Source organism: Eptesicus fuscus, chromosome 6 (genome assembly GCF_027574615.1).
Source record: "Eptesicus fuscus isolate TK198812 chromosome 6, DD_ASM_mEF_20220401, whole genome shotgun sequence".
Lineage (NCBI taxonomy): Eukaryota > Metazoa > Chordata > Mammalia > Chiroptera > Vespertilionidae > Eptesicus > Eptesicus fuscus.
In genome coordinates, this window is record NC_072478.1 from 31804814 (window position 1) to 31824287 (window position 19474).

At 41.0% G+C, this 19474-nt stretch overlaps 1 protein-coding gene across 1 annotated transcript in view; it reads left to right on the plus strand.

Moving 5' to 3' along the window:
• The window catches only part of ELP3 (elongator acetyltransferase complex subunit 3), a 95418-nt gene extending 76185 nt beyond the window's left edge, over positions 1-19233 (plus strand). The window contains exon 15 of the mRNA XM_008150845.3: positions 17752-19233. Within this exon, the coding sequence (XP_008149067.1) occupies positions 17752-17831 (80 nt within the window). The 3' untranslated portion in view covers positions 17832-19233. The remainder of the gene's footprint in view (positions 1-17751) is intronic.
• The last annotated feature ends 241 nt before the right edge of the window (positions 19234-19474 follow it).

Here is a 19474-nt window from a genome sequence, read left to right on the forward strand (position 1 = left end):
TAGTTTCCATTGCTCTTGGAGCACTACCAGTGAAGAAATTGCTTTGGCATATGTCTGATATTTTGCTGCCTATGGATTCCTCTAGTATTTTTATGGTTTCCCATCTTACATTTAAGTCCTTTATCCATTTTGAGTTTATTTTTGTGTATGGTGTAAGTTGGTGGTCTAGTTTCATTTTTTTGCATGTATCTGTCCAATTTTCCCAACACCATTTATTGAAGAGACTGTCTTGACTCCATTGTATGTTTATGCTTCCGTTGTTGAATATTAATTGAGCTTAGTGGCTTGAGTTGATTTCTAAGTTCTCTATTCTATTCCATTGATCTATATGTCTGTTCTTGTGCCAGTACCAGGCTGTTTTGAGAACAGTGGCTTTGTAATACAGCTTGATATCTGGTATTGAGATCCCACCTACTTTGCTCTTCTTTCTCAGGATTGCTGTGGCTATTTGGGGTATTTTTTTATTCCAGATGAATTTTTGGAGAGTTCTTTCAAGGTCTGCAAAATATGCCATTGGTATTTTAATGGGGAGTGCATTGAATCTATAGATTGCTTTGGGTAGTATGGACATTTTAATAATGTTGATTCTACCAATCCATGAACATGGTATGTTCTTCCATCTGTTTATGTCTTCCTCTGTCTCTTTTTTCAGTGTCCTGTAGTTTTCCGCGCATAGGTCTTTTACCCTCCTTAGTTAAGTTTATTCCTAGGTATCTTAATTTTTTTGGTGCAATGGTAAATGGGATTGCCTTTTTAGTCTCTCTTTCTGTAAGTTCACTATTGGTATAAAGAAATGCCATAGATTTCTTGGCGTTAATTTTGTATCCTGCTACATTGCCAAATTCATTTATTAAGTCTAATAATTTTTTGTTGGAGTCTTTAGGGTTTTCTATGTACAGTATCATGTCATCTGCGAATAAGGACAGTTTTACTTATTCTTTTCCAATTTGGATGCCTTTTATTTCTTCTTTTTGTCTGATTGCAATGGCTAGTACTTCAGTACTATGTTGAACAGGAGTGTCAGTTTCTAATTTAAATTAAGTTTATTGGGGTGACATCTATAATAATAAGAGCATGATATGCTAATTAGGCCAAAAGACCTTCTAGACGACCACACTATGACACCCACTGGCACCAGGTCAGCCAAGATGGGTGGGATATGATTGGTCGGGGCCCAGCCACCACTCCATGATCGCCCCGCAGAGGGAGGCCCAGGCCACTGGGGCGATCAGTCGGGCGGCTCCGTGACTGCCCCAAAGAGGGAGGCCCAGGCCACTGACCAGTGGGCTGCGGCAGGTGAGTGGGGCCTCCCTTTATGAGGGAAGCCCGGGTCCTGGGTGCCAGAGGAAAGCTGGTTGCTGGCAGCTGGGGAAAGGAAGGCCTACTCTTGCACGAATTTTGTGCATCGGGCCTCTAGTTGGTTAATAAGATCATATAGGTTTCAAGTGTACATTTCTATAATACATGATCTGTATATTGTATATTTTGGATTTTAAACCCCTTAGTCAATATATGGTTTGCAAATATTTCTCCCATCTTATAGGTTGCCTTTTACATTTTGTTAATCATTTCTTTTTCTGTACAGAAGCTTTATAGTTTGATATAGTCCCACTTGTTGATTTTTGTTTTTGTTGTGCTCTATTAGTTCTTTGTCCATGGTTCCCTTTAGCTTCTGAGCATTCTATATAATAAAAGCCTAATATGCTAAGTGTCTGTTTGACCAGTTGCAATGATGCATACTGACCACCAGGGGGCAGAGGCTCCGACCAGTAGGTTAGCTTGCTGCTGGGGTCTGGCCTATCAGAACCAGCTTGGGTCTGGCCTATCAGGACCTGGTGAGATGGGCTGGACACACCCTGGAGCCCTCCCGCGGTCCCTCCCTGTCCCGGATCGTGCACTGGTGGGGTCCATCGGCCTGGCCTGCACCCTCTCACATTCCGGGACCCCTCAGGGGATGTCAGAGAGGCGGTTTTGGCCCAATCCCCGCAGGCCAGGCCAAGGGACTCCACCAGTGCACAAATCCATGCCTCTAGTATTTAATAAGTTGACTTTGCCTAGTAATTCCAGTGTCTAGGTTTCCTCAGGCATAGTTTCTCTCAACTTTTTTTCCTATGAATGACTCTTATTTTCCTGTTTTCTACCTTTGAGTATTATAAAAGTCAGGATTCTTCCCCTCCTTGGGGATTACTCTGGAGGGCTATAGTCATCCATTTGTAGAGTGACTTTTATAGAGTCAGTATTCTATGTTGCATGTGGCCACTAATGTTTCTGTTCTGTTACCTCTGCAGTCAGCCTGTGACCTGACAGGGATTTCCTTAAATGTCTGGATCTTTAAAAAGGGAAGGGGAGGGGTTGATGTCTCTTCAAATCTTACAATAGATACATTAGGGAAGAAGGACCACCCCAGATTTTTGGAGGACTAGGGCTTACTGCCCAGCCTGGCTCCAGCCAGTAACTCTAGGAATCGGGGTGGTAGGTGGTTCACATCCACTCTCTTACCAAAGATCAAGCACTGCCCTGGTTGTGTTAAGTGTTTTATCAAGTTCTAGAGCCCAAAAATAGTTGGTTCTGATTGTTTTCTCCCCAGCTTAATGTTTGTTTCAGTGGAGGGAATTATCTTTGGAGTTCCCTATGCCACCATTTTCCCTCTTAAAGTCTATTTTTTAAGACTGTAAATAGAAGGAATCCCTCTTCCTTCTAGGTTATAGATGGTACAAACTTTATTTTCTGCAGAAACGCACTTAATGATTTGGGACATGGGTGAAATAGTGAGAATGACCTGGGACATAGCAAACATTCCACCTTGGTAGGAACAGAGTCACTCCATTTGAATTAGATGATTGTGGGTCCTTCTATCTCAGACTCCCTGTGAGGAAAAAACCTAAGAGCTATAGGCTAACCCACCAGCATCACACTATTATAAGGTACCACAGTAGCTTCTGTTTAGATTCTCCATGCTTGCTCTTTGTAAGTTACCTACCTTTATTTTTTGTTCATATTTACTGTTATTATTTTAGCATACTACTACAAAATGCATAGAGGAACCTTTAGGCTTCTGGGTAGCAAACTGGATCCTTTACCTCTCCTGAGATAGTTTCTTTATCTTCCCAGGTAATAGGGAATAATGTACTAATGTGCTGTGATGATGATTTGCAATACCCAGCTACTTTGAAGAGCTGACATTATATGTGGGTAACCTTGTAAGATTTTTTATTTTTTAACAAAAGAAAACATTTTTTCTTTCAGAGATCTAGGGTCATTGAGTTAATTGGTTCATTTTTAAATGTCCAGAATAAAAACCTTTGCCCAACTCTCATATCAGTGTGCATTGTTGAAGAGTGAAATATTGCCATCATAGTAAGATCAATGAGATGTAATAGTCTCATTTCAGTATCTAATGAATACATTTGCCTTGAATTCATGCTGCTAGGCATATATCAAGCACTCAATAAATAGTTGATTAATTGAAATCAAAAGTAATTAAAATATAGTTTTTTCATTTGTTTTTATTTCACTGATTTTTTATTAAGTAATCATGAATCATATCAATCGTTCATCTAATAAAAAAATCAGTTAGTTTCAAAGGGTAGAATTAGCATATTTCCTTTCTATTTTCAAGTTTGGCTTTAGGAATGCGTGTGGACTCAATATTAATTCAGTCCAACACGTAAGTAGGGATGAAGGACAGCCTCATGTCCTAACAAAGAATCAGGAATGTATATGCACCCCTATATACATAGCAGTGCTATTTACAATAGCCAAGATTTGGAAGTAGCTCAAGTGCCCATCTGTAGATGAATGGATACAAAAGATGTGATACATTTACCCAATGCAATACTACTCTGCTGTGTGAAAAAAGAAAAAAATCTTACCTTTTGTGACAGCATAGATTGACCTGGCGAGTATTATGCTAAGCAAAATAAGCCAGTCAGAGAAAGTCAAATACCATATGATTTCACTTATATGTGGAATCTAATGAACAAAATAAACAAAATAGAAATAGATCCATAATACAGAAAACGGACTGACAGCTGTTAGAGGGGAGAGGGCTGGGTAAAAAAGGTGAAGGGATCAAGCAAAAAAACAGAAAACAAAACTCAGACACAGACAACAGTATAGTGATTATCAGAGGGGAATATGGGTAGAGATAGGCAGGAGTAAGTAATGGGAGGATAAATGGTGATGGAAGGAGACTTGACTTGGTGGTGAATATACAATACAATATACAGATGGTGTATTGTAGAATTGTACACCTGAAACCTATATAGTTTTATTAACCATTGTCACCCCAATAAATTCAGTAACAATTTTTAAAAATTAAAGAACAGGAATGTACCTCCAGATTTGTAAATCATTTTCCAGCCTCAGATAAGAAAATGTCTAAATTATATGGCCAGAATTTTTCTTTCCGTGAAGAATTCCAAGAGCTAAGACTTTAATATCCAGGCTCCCAGTACAGACTCATTAAATACTTGATTAATTTTCCTTTATTATTTCTTCCTCTATTAAAACACATTAGTAATTTTATATATTTTTTTGTGGAGTTGGAATCACTAAACCCAGTTTTGTTTGAATTTCCATATGCATGAAGAATTATTTCCCCATTTATACGAGCAGTCACGTAGTTGAAATTACATCTTCTCTTTCATTTTTTAAAAGTTGGCAGTAAACTGTAACAAATTGACAGGAAAGTTCATCAAATGTTAAACAAGGTCAAGAACATAACCAGCACCCAAGAAGTACCCTCCTGTTAACTCTTCTCAATCATGGTGCCTTCTTCCCCCTCCACCCAGGAGCCTAACCTTTTTGTTATTTCTATCCATGATTTTATTTACATTTCACTACCTGATTATGATTTCCTTACCTATATAGTTTTGTTGGGATCACTTATAGCGTATTTTTGTTGTTCTACTTTTGTGCAACCTTGTGATACTGGGCCACATTGTTTGTGGCCATGCTCATTCATTGTTATTGATATGTAGGATTCTATTATGCAAATAACTCATAATTAAGCTGTTTTACTCTTGCTGGATATTTGGGTAGTTTCCAGTGAATATTCATGTATGTGTATCTTGGGAGCCATAAACATTTCTGTGGAATATATACCTAGAGGAGTGGCATGGCTGGATTATAGGGAGTATGTATGTTCAACTCTAACAGTCTGCAGAGTAGTCTTCTAAACTGCTATCCGTTTTCACTCCATCTTATACAATTTTCAGTTCAGTATAATGAGTATGTAATATGTCTCTGTAGTTTTAATTTACATTCCCTGATGACTAATGAAGTTGACTACCTTTTCATATTTATTGACCATTTAAATATCCTCTCTTCTGAAGTTTCTGTGTGATACATTTTCTAAAATCCACAAGACATTATTACTCTTGTTGTATATATTTACTAGTAGATATGCCAATATATCTAAATGAATACTTAAATGAGTAAGTATTCATTTAGATATACTGATATATTTACCACTTTCTTCACTCTTCAATCCTTGCTGTATCTTTCAGGTAGTTTATCCATTTTCATGATATGTAGGATTCTATGATATGGATTCATTTTCATTGATTATAGGATTCTATGATGTGGAAATTAAGTGAACATGAATAATTTATCTGTTTTACTATCAATGGGTATTTGGGCAATTTGCAAGTATTGTTTTCTTTGTGCTTAAATAATTTATTTTAGTAATAATCTGCTGATAGCAAATTATTCCAGTACTAGAGGCCCAGTGCGTGATTAAATCATACACGTGTAGGGTCCCCTAGGCCTAACCTGCCATCCAGGCCATATCCACTGCTCCGCAAAGCCTAGCACGCTCCGCAGACACTGCTGGCAGCCTGCTCCCGCTTTCGATCGCGGGGGAGCTGGGTGCCTGTCCGCTGGTGCACCAGGCCTTTCAGAAGCCTCTGGCACTGCGGAGGCTTCTGAAAGGCCTGGTGCTGGAGCAGACAGGCACCCAGCTCCCACGCTTTTGATGGTCCGCGGCGGGACGTGGGCCCCTTCTGTGCCGCAGCACAGCCATGGCGTAGACGCTGAGCTCGCGCCGCCGCTGGCGACGCAAGCTCAGTGTCCTGCCAGCCCAATCGGCCACCCTGAGTCCCGCCCCCCTGTGCCTCCTGGCCAATCGTGGGCATAGCAAAGGTACGGTCAATTTGCATATTTGTCTATTATTAGGTAGGATTGACTGTATGAAATGCCCTTAATTTGCTTCATTCTTAAAGGAAGTTTCACTGTGTATTGAATTCTGAGTTTGTATTCATTTCCTCTCAGCACTTTCTTTTCTGAAAGCTTAAATACTCCTGACTTGTTTACTCTTCCTCTAGGATATAGTTCCTATCATTATTCCATCCCCCGTCCCCCCCCCCCAAAAAAAAAAACACCCTATATTGCATTTATCTTCATTTTTAAAGATAGCTACAATTTATCAAGTTATTGAAAAGTATCCCCCTCCCCAGTTGCTCTCACCTTTGTAAGCCATATCTGTTTACAAAGTTTTTTATTGCCTACCTATGTTATCAGACCCTTGTATATGCCTTATTCTTCTATTGCTTACTGAACTGTTAGTGAAGTGCAAATAAGGTCATTATGTTTGTTTCATTTAGTGATTTATAAATAAAGGAGAAAAACTGGACACATGTAGAGGAGGTAAAGTGATCAAGACAAGTCAGATGGCCTTTCTGTTCTGTAAAAGAAAGGGATGTGCTGTTACCAGAGCAGACTTGATGTTCAAGGACCGAGTTGGGGGCGCAGAGCAGCCATTTCCATAACACAGGTGCCAGAGCTCATTAGAAATACTCTGAGCCAAGGTGTCAGGCAGGCTGGGTCTGAATGACAGCTCTCCTTACTGGCTGTGTGAACTTGCGTTATGACTCTTTCTGAAACTTCAATGCCTGGCACGTGTATACTCAAAAAGTGTCTTCCTCCTCTAGCTTTATACTTCAGTATAAACAACTATACAGTTGTTGCTCCATTTGTTTGTTTTTAAATGAAGTTGTCAGAATCACAAGCAAGTTTGGTTTTAGGCTCATTTTCTGCTCCTGACTGATTTTTCTCTTTTAAAATCCTCAAGTCTGGTGTTGGATCTAGCCCCTTAGGAAGAAGCAGCAGAGCGGCTCTGCAGCCAGTTTGGGTACCACATTGACTAGTTTACTCCTTTTGCCTGCTTCTCCCTTTGTTTTCTAATCCAGAGTAGAATTTAAGTAAACAGCTAGGCTTGTTTCATGTTCATCTTTGATTAATCTTCTAAGAGGCAGTTGGCATGTACATTTTCTGTGATTGCCTTCCTTCCTCAGTATTTACAAGGTCTACATCTTTCAGAGAGAGGGAGCACAGTCACAAAGCAGAGGTGTTTTTTGTTGTTGTTTTTTTCCATAGCTGGGGCTTGAGGCTTGAAAGGCATTGGGTACAGAAAAAGGATGAGAGAAATGCTGTAGGCCCTGGTCTCAGGTTCAGGGGGAGGTCAGCAGCTCCTGGCAGCCAGCCTTGGGAAATGGAAAGGCGGCTTTCTCCCCGAGTGCAGGCCTGCTCTCTACTCCTGTCATCCCATCCCATCAGAGTGGACAATAGCCTGTAATTTAACACTCCGCCCAGGGGCTGTGTTCTAAGGTGCCTGCAGCTGAAGTATCACCTAGCCTTTTAATAACTTAATGCTTAATATCTAAAGTTTATACATACACAGAGAAGTTTATTCTTTTCTCCCAAAAGGAGATGTATTTCCTGGGCAGAGGTGGAGGCCAGGAAGGGAAAAACAGGTTGGTCACTAAAGCCCAATCTCAGAATATCACTCGAAGCACATGTCAAGGTATGCTTTCCACCTTATCTCATTTTATCATCATCCCGGCTGGTAAAGTGGTGAAGAGAAAAAGGCCTCCGCGATACAGGCAAATTCTGGTTGTGGGTCAGGCAACTTGGAGGATAAAACAAGGCAAGCACTGGACTGCCTCACTCCTCCTGCCCTCGGTGCTCTAGCAACTGTTGCCTCCGCTGGTAGAGGACTGCGGCGCAGGTTTAATTCCTGCCCACCCCCCGCCCAGGGGCCAGCAGAACCACACACAGGCCATCAAGTGGAGAACGTCTCCTCAAGGGCAGGAGCAGCATTACACTGAGGCCTGAGAGACAGCCTGCCCACGTCAGTCCAGGAGGTTGGCTGACGTCAGCTGTGAAACATACTGCTTTTTCTTGGCTGGCTAACCAAAGGAAAGTTACTATGACCAGGGCTGTCTAGGAGCCTGAAAAACATCGAGAGGAGATAGAATGTGGTCTCCATCCAGCCCAGGTGATGGTGTGTTCCTTTCTCAGGGGGCTAACAACACTAATCCTTTTGCCAGCCTGTTCTGTAGATTGTAGAAATGGGGGAGGGGGGGGGGGCGCGCGAGGGGGATTTTTTAAAAAGACCTTGGAGTCCAGACTGGCTAGAGATCAGACATCCTTCCCCAAAATATTTAAAGCTTCCCAAAGGGTCCAGAAATAGACTTTCCATCACAGAGCTACGGCATGTTATTGAAAAGATAAGAACAAGGATAAGAGCTCAAAAATAAGCCTTTCCTTCAAAAAGCCCCAGTGCCTCTCAAGCTGGTGCAAGCTCTGGGCCCACCGCCTGGGAAAGGCAGAAGTAGGGGCCCCAGGGCACCTGGATGCGCATTTGGAATCATTCCTTAGTTATGCCCCAATAAAGATATTATTTTAACCGGCAAGCCTGGGAAATCAGGCTCTCTCGATCACTGAACTCTGGTTATCTAGCAGCTGTCTAGTCCCATGTAAGACATGGGAACTGCTTCTCTCTCACCACTGCTGCTGTTTGTGGTAGACAGATGTAGGTTGTGACATGTTTTGGGAAGTATTGTTGGCCCTTGAACAACGCAGGTGTTAGGGGCACTGACCACCCACAGTCGAAAATCCATGTGTGACCAAGTCAGCCCTCCATCCGCCACTGCAGATCCAAACGACAGTTGCCCCTTGAACAATACATGTTTGAACTGTGCAGGTCAAACCTATTTAAGGGACAATGATAAAGTATTTTCTTTTTAATTTAAATTCTTTATTGTTTAAAGTATTACATGTGTCTCCTTTTTCCCCCATTGAGCTCTCCCTGGCCGCTCCCACTCCCCAGCACATGCCCTCACCCCATCCCCTACTATCTGTGTCCATTGGTTATGCTTATATGCATGCATACAAGTCCTTTGTATGCTCTCTTAACCACTCCCCGACCCTCCCCTGTCTTCCCTCTGAGGTTTAACAGTCTGTCTGATGCTTCTCTGTATCTATTTTTGTTCATCAATTTATGTTGTTCATGATATTCCACAAATGAGTGAGATCGTGTGATATTTATCTTTCTCCAACTGGCTTATTTCGCTTAGCATAATGCTCTCCAGGTCCATCCATGCTGTTGCAAATGGTAAGAGTTCTTTCTTTTTTATAGTAGCGTAGTATTCCATTGTGTAGATGTACCACAGTTTTTTAATCCATCTGCATTTGGGCTGTTTCCAAATCTTAGCTATTGAAAATTGTGCTGCTATGAACATAGGGGTGCATATATCCTTTCTGATTGGCTTTTCTGTTTTCTTGGGAACTATTCCTAGAAGTGGTATTACTGGGTCAGATGGGAATTCCATTTTTAATTTTTTTGAGGAAATTCCATACTGTTCTCCACAGTGGCTGCACCAGTCTGCATTCCCACCAGCAGTGCACGAGGGTTCCTTTTTCTCCACATCCTTGCCAGCACTTGTCATTAGTTGATAATAGCCATTCTGACAGGTGTGAGGTGGTACCTCACTGCCGTTTTGATTTGCTTCTCTTGGATGATTAGGGACATTGAGCATTTTTTCATATGTCTCTGGGCCTTCTGTATGTCCACTTTTGAAAAGTCTCTATTTAGGTCCTTTGCCCATGTTTTGATTGGATTATCTTCCTTTTGTTAAGTTGTAGGAGTTGCCTATAAATTTTGGAGATTAAACTCTTATTGGATGTTCTCCCATGCAGTGGGTTCTCTTGTTGATGGTTTCTTTTGATATGCAGAAGCTTTTTATTTTAATGTAGTCCCATTTATTTACTTTCTCCTTAGTTTTCATAGTCCTAGAAGCTGTATCGGTAAACATATTGCTACGAGATATGTCTGATATTTTGTTGCCTATGGATTCTTCTAAGATTTTTATGGTTTCCCGTCTTACATTTAAGTCTTTTTATCCATTTTGATTTTATTTTTGTGTATAGTGTAAGTTGGTGGTCTAGTTTCATTTTTTTAGCATGTATCTGTCCAAAATTCCCAACACCATTTGTTGAAGAGGCTGTCTTGACTCCATTGTATGCTCTTGCCTCCTTTGTCAAATATTAATTGAGCATAGTGGTTTGGGTTGATTTTTGGGTTCTCTGTTCTGTTCCATTGGTCTGTATGTCTGTTCTTGTGCCAGTACCAGGCAGTTTTGAGAACAGAGGCTTTGTAATATAGCTTGATACCTGGTATTATAATCTCTCCAACTTTGTTCTTCTTGCTCAGGATTGCTGTCACTATTCTGGGTCTTTTTTTATTCCATATAAATTTTTGGAGAATTTGTTCTAGTTCTGTCATATGCCATTGGTATTTTAATGGAGATTGCATTGAATCTATAGATTGCTTTGGGTAGTATGGACATTTTAATGATGTTGATTCTACCAATCCATGAACACAGTATATTCTTCTATTTATGTCTTCCTCTACCTCTTTTTTTCAACGTCCTGTAGTTTTCCAGGTACAGGTCTTTTACCTCCTTAGTTTATTCCTAGGTATCTTAAATTTTTTTGTTTCAATGGTAAATGGGATTGTTTTTTAATTCCTCTTTCTGTTAGTTTATTATTGGTGTATAAAAAGCCATAGATTTCTGGGTGTTAATTTTGTATCCTGCTACGTTGCCAAATTCATTTATTAAATCTAGTAGTTTTTTGATGGAGTTTTTAGGGTTTTGAAACTTTTTTAACATACAGTTGGCATACAATATCATATTAGTTTTAAGTGTACAATAGTAATTAGACATTTATGTAGTTTACAAAGTGATCACCCCGGTAAGTCTAGTAGCCATCTGACAGCATACAGAATTATTACAATATTATTGACACTTTACATTCCCGTGATTATTTTTATAACTGGTAATTTATATTTTTTAATCCCTTCATCTTTTTCACCTAAACCCCCTCCCACCTGGCAATCATCAGTTTGTTCTCTATTTATGAGCTTATTTCTGTTTTGTTTGTTCTTGAGATTTCACATAAAAATGAAATCAGATGGTATTTGCCATGTTGTCACAAATGGGAAGGTTTTATTCTTTTTTATAGCTGAGCAATAGTCCATTGTAGATATGTACCACATCTTCTTTATCCACCCTCTATTAATGGACACTTAGGTTGCTTCCATATCTTGGCTGTCGTAAATAATGCTGCAGTGAACATAGGGGAGCATATCTTTTCAAATAAGTGTTTTGGATTTCTTTAGATAAATACCTAGAAGTGGAATTTCTAGGTCATATGGTAGTTCTGTTTTTAATTTGGGGGGCATCTCCATACTATTTTCCATAGTGGCTACACCATTTCATAGTTCTAACAATGCACAAGGATTCCCTTTTCTCCACACCCTCTCCAGCACTTGTTGATTTATTGATAGCTATTCTGACAGGTGTCAGGTGATATACCTTATTGTGGTTTTAATTTGCATTTCCCTGATGATTAGTGATTTTGAACACCTTTTAATGTCTTTTGGCCATTTGTATGTCCTCTTGGGAGAAATAATGATTTTGAGTTTCTCTGCTCATTTTTTAGTCAGATTGTTTTTTGGTGTTAATATTCAAATATTTAAGGAACTCATACAGCTTAACTCTTTATCATATGTGTCATTGGTGACTGTCTTCTCCCAGTCAGTGGGTTATCTCTTTTTTTGTTGTGGATGGTTTTCTTTGCTGTGCAAAAGCTCTATAGTTCGATATCAAACATTTGTTTTTCCTTTTGTTTCCCTTGCCCAAGGAAACAAAAATATGTATGTTACTAAGAGCGATGTCAGATTGTTTACTGCCTATTTTCTTCTATGATTCCGGGTCTTAGATTTAAGTCTTGAATCCATTTTGAGTTTATTCTTGTCTGTGGTAAAAGAAAGTGGTCCAGTTTCATGCTTTTGCATGTGTCTCTCCAGTTTTCCTAACACTATTTAAGAGATTATCTTTACCTCCTTGTATACTGGTATACTCTTGCCTCCTTTGTCATAGATTAAGTGAGCATAGAGGTTTGGGTTGATTTCTAGACTCTATGTTCTGTTCCATTGATCTGTGTGTTTGTTTTTATGCCAGTACCTTGCTGTTTTGCTTACTGTAGCCTGTAGTATAGTTTGATATCAGGTACATCCAACTTTGTTCTTTTTTCTCAAGATTATTTTGGCTATTCGGGGTCTTTTGTGATTCCATATAAATTTTAGGGCTATTTGTTCTATTTCTGTGAAAAAATCCATTAGTAGGGTTTGCATTGAATCTATAGATTGCTTTGGGTAGTATGGACATTTTAATGATGTTAATTCATCTGCCTTCAGCAAGTCGTAATCTTTTTGCTGGTGGAGGACTTTGCCTCAGTGTTGATGAAAACATAGTCTCTGTGAAGTTCATTTAGAGTGAAGCACAGTAAAACAAAGCACAATAAAACGTGGTATGCCTGGACAGTAAATCTGCAAGCATTTATTGCATGTTGATTACATGCTAGATACTGTGCTGAGTCTTAATGATGGACATCATTGACTTTAAAGAACTTATATTCTAGGAGGGGAGGTAAGACAGTATGGAGGTGCCCACCAAAGTGAAATAAAGCACAGCATTAATACCAAAACGATAGACCAGCTAGCATCGAGAGGGGGTTATGAATCCCAGCTATTTTTGGATAGGGGAAGGTCATTTGTGGCAGGAACGAAAGCTGAAGGGCAAACCAGACTGGGCATGAAAGGCTGTATATCAGGCCGAGGAATTTGAGCTTTATCTTGGGACTCACCATTAGCAATTTTAAATAGGAGAGTAGCATAGTCTGATTTATCCCCTCTGAATTCTGATTTTTTTTTTTAATCCTCACCCAACGATATTTTTCCATTGATCCTTAAAGAGAATGGAAGGAAAGAGAGAGATACATCGATTGGTTGCTTCCCACATGTGTCCCGACCATAGCCAGGGATCAAACCTGTATCCTAGGTACACGCCCTTGACTTGGAATTAAATCAAGCCCACAACCCTTTGGTGCACTGGCCGCCACTCTAACCACTGTGCAACCCCAGCCAGGGCTGAATTCCGACTTGAAATAGTGACTTGACCTCATGTGTTTATCACTTGCTGCCCTCAAACTTACATGCCAGTTGTGATATTTCCAGTAAGTAATAGCAAACTCAAAATGGCTTAAAGTCAACGTGGAGGAACCTTGAAGATAATAGTGAAACAAACCAGTCACAAAAGGACAAATACGTATGATCCCACTTACAAGAGGTTCCTACAGTAACCAAATTCATAGGGACAGAAAGTAGAATGGTGGTTGCCAGGGATGGATGGGGAAGAAGGATTGGGGTATGGAGTTTGTTTTACAAGATGAAGAGTTTTGGAGATGGATGGTGGTGAGGGCTGCACAGCAATGGAAGTGTACTTAATACCACTATACTGTACACTTGAAAATGGTAAATGTTATTTTACCACAGTACAAAAAATTACCCCCAAAAATGACTTAAACCAAATGGAAAACATTATTTCATAACAACTTCATCATTAGAATAGCTTCAGGGTTGGGCGAATTCATAGTTTCAGCAGTAGCAGTAAGGACCCAGGTTGTCTTCATCTTCCTACTCTGCCATCCTCCACACATCTGCTTCATCCTCAGGCAGCTTCCCTTGCAGGACATCTGCCCCCGGCAGAAATTACTTTCCAACACAACAGCCATGAAAAGAGACCATCTTTCTCTATCTCTCTTTTTAAGACCCAGAAAGGCTTCCAAAGTCACGTGTTGCTCAACATCTCCATTTGAACATCTAACAGCCACTTCATCAGCAGCACGGCCAACACCGAGCTCCTGATGTCCTCCCACATCCCTCCTCCTGTCTTTCCAGCCTCAGTAAGGGGCAAGTTCTCTATTCTCCAAAGCCTTCTGTTACTCAGGCCAAAAACCTTGGCGTCATTTTGGATCCTTCTCTTTATGTCAGACCATATAGACATCAACAGACTATTTTCTTTTGACTCTGCCTTAAAAATGTTTCTAGATTCCACCACCATGACTTTGCTCTGAGCCACTGCCATATCTTCCTAGGTTATCCCAATAGTTTATCCGGTCTCCCTGTTTCTGCCCTTGATCACTTATTCATTGAAAAAAAAAATATTGGAGTTCTTAACCTTTTGCACTCAGATGTCAAGTGTGACTCGACACGGTTAGCATTAGAATAAAGGAATCGAGAAAAAAGCAAGTGAGTGCAAAGGGTTAATTATGTGCCAGGCACTGCTCCTGGTACTAGCACTTCTGCAGGGACTAGAACAGATCAAACCCCCTGACCTCTTGGAGCTTTCACTCTGTTCTCAAAACAGCAATCAGACTGATCTCGTTCAAATATCAGTCATGTCTCTCCTTTGATCAAAATCCGGAGTTTCACCTGCCCATGCTAATAGTATCCACCTGTAACTGAAGATGAGGAAAAGTCGGGTTTTAACATTGACGTTCCTGTTCTCTATTGAATGCTGTTATGCCACAGAGCATAGTTCAGTTTGTGGATTTTCAAGTGGGAGAAGGGCAAGTGGAAGAATCATTTCTAGCAGGTAGGACTCTAGAAATGGAAAGCACTGCATTGAATGACTCCAGGGGCATCTGTGTGAGACAGTGATCATTCTAACAGTGATTTCTCAACCATCTGCCTCCTCCTGCCTTCTTTCACAGAATTCTTTGGGCACATAGAGCTTTCAAAACATATTGAAACCTCTGTTAAATGGATGTGTTTTTTAAATTGAGATATAACATACATACAATAAAATACATTTTAAGTGTACCACTTAGTTTGTGCATCTGTATGTTCCCATGTAACTACTAATTCAGATCAAGATACATTTTGAGAACTCTCCGTCCATATTAACTTCCAAATGTAATCAATATTCTAATTTGTCACCATAAAATTAGTTTTGCCTTTATCTGATGGAATTTTTTTTTTTTTTTTTATGCTCACCCAAGGTTATTTTTTTTCCATTGATTTTTAGAGAGAGTGGAAGGCAGGGAGGAGGGGGAGACAGGGAGATACATTGATTGCATGCACCCTGACCAGGGCAAGGATTTAACCTGGGAATCAAACCCTTAGGCCCGTGGTCGGCAAACTGTGGCTCGCGAGCCACATGCAGCTCTTTGGCCCCTTGAGTGTGGCTCTTCCACAGAATACCACGGCCTGGGTGAGTCTATTTTGAAGAAGTGGCGTTAGAAGAAGTTTAAAAAAATTTGGCTCTCCAAAGAAATTTCAATTGTTGTACTGTTGATATTTGGCTCTGCTGACTAATGAGTTTGCCGACCACTGCCTTAGGCCAACACTCTATCCACTGAGCCAAACTGGCCAGGGCGATGGAATCTTTTATATCTGGTTTCTTTCATGCAAAACAAGGTGTGATATTCACCCATGTTGTTGCAGATAGGTGTACATTTTTCATTGCTGCACAGTATTTCTTTAAAAAAAAAAAAAAACCACAATTTATCTATTCTATTGGTAGATTTTGGGGATATTATGAATAACATGTCATTTGTTGGATGTAAGAATTCTTTTCACTTGACAGTATAAATGCTTCGTCATAGGATATGCTGATGGATAGAGGATATGATGAAGTGTCCGTACTCCTCTGAGGGTTTGGAGAAGTCTTCCTGTATTCAGTGGTCTGAGCTCTACTGCCTGACACATTATTCTTCATGTGTTCTCCTTGCTCTAGCCCAGGCCACAAAGTTGAACAGAAGTAATGATTAGAATGCAAAGACAAGGTGATATTGTACAAGGTTATGAGTAATAGCAATCCTTGGATTAAAAGGGAAATTCTCCAGTGATCTGTTACCACTATTGCATCAGTTCCATTTTAGTGCCTGAAAATTTTTGAAGGGGGTAGGAAATCCTATTCCTAAATAGCAAATGTTTAGGCCCAAGAATTAGGCTAGACTTGAGAGAGCTAACGGTTAACTTGATTTCATGCACAGTACTGATCACTAGCAATACAAAGTGATGAACAAGATACGTAGAGCTTACCCTGCGTACAGAGGCAGACCAGCCATCACGGTCCGTTGAGGACGGCAAAGCACTGTAAGGAAAAACTCTGGTTTTCGTTTACATCACACCAAGTGCTCTGCCTCCCACCACTCCTGACCCATGATGGATAGGTTTTCACACATCAGGCGATTCTGGGTGTCCTACAATTTAGCTCAATTCCAACACTATCTCCCTGGAGATAATGTCAGATCTCACAGCTTAAGGGCTCAGTCCCACAAGACTGCTCCCACTTCAGATTCCAGTCACGAGTCTAGGTTGTTACCTGTGCTTCTAACCAAAGGGCTATAAATTGTAGGTTCCCACAACTCCCTCCTGAAGTTCAGTTAATTTGCCAGAGGGAACAACATGAGGAAAGAGGCAGCCACTCACAGGAACTTAGAAAAATTAAAAATTCACCCTAGCCTGGAGCCTAGTGTTTAAGGAGAGAGTATTTGCAGAAGATGGAAATATAATCAGATACTAGATCATGAAAAGCTTTAAAATAATAACAATAACAGCCAATGTTTCTGAGGAATTGGCCTTTTCCAGGCTCTACACTAATCACATTTCATGGACTACCTCATTGAATACTCAGCATCCTTAACACATAAGGTACATCGTTACAGACGATAAAACGACAGGTCCAGGCCTTCTCTAACGAATCAAAAGCCCATTCTCTTAACCACCCTCTAAGACAGTGATGGCGAACGTATGACGCGTGTCAGCACTGACACGCGAAGCCATTTCTGATGACACGTGGCCGCTGAGGCAGCCGAGGATGAAACATTTGCGAAATAATGTTTTTTCCTCAAAGTGACACACTACCCGAGTTATGCTCAGTTTTTTGGCGAAGTTTGACACACCAAGCTCAAAAGGTTGCCCATCACTGCTCTAAGAGACTATTACATAAGCCATGTTTTATCTTCCTATGGGCTCAGCTTCTTGTGTTGCACTTTGGATCGACTTAAATTAGCTAATGTTCCTTCAATGTATGCAAACATAAAACTGGTATAAACTCCAGGTGCTTATACTGATCATATATTAAAATAAATCTATCAACACAACCAAAACTATAAGACTAATAAATTAAGTTGCATTAATTTCATGTGACTGATGATATTTTGCTGAAGTTGTCGCTTGCGAGGAGTGAGTAGGCCCTGGGAGTAAAGCCCAGCATACCTTGGCTCCTGGTGCGCTGTGGAAACCCCGTTCTCCCGCACCTCCTGTCTCTGTCAGCGTCCTAGAAAGCATAATGCTGTGGGGCTTCACTGGAGTGAAGACATCTCACATACGCCGGCTCTGAAAGACAGTTTCTGTATTTCAATCCCCCTTGAGTTCAAAATAATAGAAACGGTCCGAACTTACTAAAGTAGGATTCAATCTGAAATGCAGTGTGGTCTGTGAGTGCGAGTGGGAGAGGGGAGAGTGGCTGGGAGGGGAGTGTTTGGTGGCTTTTGAGGGTTGCTATAGTTATGCATAGTAGAGATTCTTACTTCTGTAGTTTTGCTTCTTCACAGGGGTTGGCACCAGGAATTACTACAGAAAGATTGGCTACCGGTTACAAGGCCCATACATGGTGAAGACACTAAAATATTAGCCCAATAGTCCACCTTGATGCAGTGTTTCTGGCAGGAGGTGAATATTCAACGGAGAGGCTGAGCAAAGCAAATGGACCTACCCTGTCCCCTTGGCGAGAAGCTTCACCCTCATCCTGCAGCTGCGGAGACTGGAAACTGCCCTCAGGGCACGACCGGGCGTCTGGTGACCAAGCATGGAGCCTCTGGCGCTCGGCACGCCTGTGCCCCGACCTGTGTGTTCTCAAGAAGTCACTCCAGTTTTCAAGGCTAAGTCATGTACCCAGTTCCTAAATTCTGCATGCGGCCAGCAGGTGACTTACTCAGACTGACAAAAGCAATTTAGTCAACTCAATTGGGTACCATAATTCATGAAATAAAACTAGGTGGTGGTTAGGAGCAAAGTTAGGAGAAACTTATTTAGATGGTATAATGACAAAAGAGCAGGTTGAACACATAAAAACTGACCTGATTTTGAACTCTGGACTTGAACACAGAAGCATTCCAGCACACGAAAATGAGCTTTCGTTTTATTGCAAGTCATTCTGGTTTCTGTAATGTTTGCAGTAACTGTGTGATGGAGAGAGGAGTTGACATATGTTTATGTTTCAAACTTGAAACCAGCCCTTTCATTCCACGGTGGGCCGTTACGAACGTCCTCAGTTTCAGTTTTCTGTCTGTACTTCCTACTCTCCTTACAGCTGCAGCCCCGTGTGGGCAGCACGTGGCCCAGAGCAACGACTGGCTTCCCCTTTGTCTCCTGAGCAGGCGGAGCCGGGCATGCATGTGTCTCGGGTGGTGTGGCCCTAAGTGAAGATGCGCTCCCACGGGAGCTGTTTTCTGCATTTTAATTCTTTAAGATGAATTTCGGTTTGTTTTAAATGAATGAAGATAAGAGTTTAACTCATCTGAAAGCAAAAATAAAAAATGGTAATGCAAAACAGGCCCAAATCTAAAGATAGGAAAAAGATTGGCTTCTCCCGGCCTCACCTTGTTGAACTGTCTCATAAGTTCCAGGTTATCTAAGGAGACTCCGCCTGGAGAGGGTCAGTTCATGAGAGCAAGGCTGAACCCTGTGCCCCTCGGCCTCTGTGGCATTTTACAAGCTTTATTAAATGGGATTGATTCTTCTAAAAGGTACAAAAAATAAAACCAACAAACAAAGAAGAATCATGTAAGGGGTTTCCTCTCCCTGGAAATGCAATGACATTTGCCATGAATTTACAGGGTTGAGTTTCCAGCCTGTGACACTGTTCACTTCCCCCTGGGTGCCGTCCACCGTGTCATTCAACTGCCACGAGGCAAATGGCACTGCCTTCTAGTGGGCTCTGTGGAGCCAGAGGCTTTCCATGAGCGTAGTTTAGGGAATTTAGCTGCTTCTCAATTACGTGTGTGTTTCCTTTCAAAATAAAACTGTTAAACCAACAGAGCATATACCGTGATGGCTGTTAGCACACATGACGAACTAGAAGGGAGAGCGTGCTGGCCCACGCTTGCCTCCACCTGCAGTGTGACCTTGACTTAGTCCACCGAAGTCTGCACCTCCAATTTCTCATGTGTCCTACTTACCTACATGCATCAAAATGTGTAAGGTGCAAGCAAGTCCTTTGTGAAGTTGTGAAAGGACTTTCACATGTAAGGTTCATTGTAAAATGACAGTTTAGAG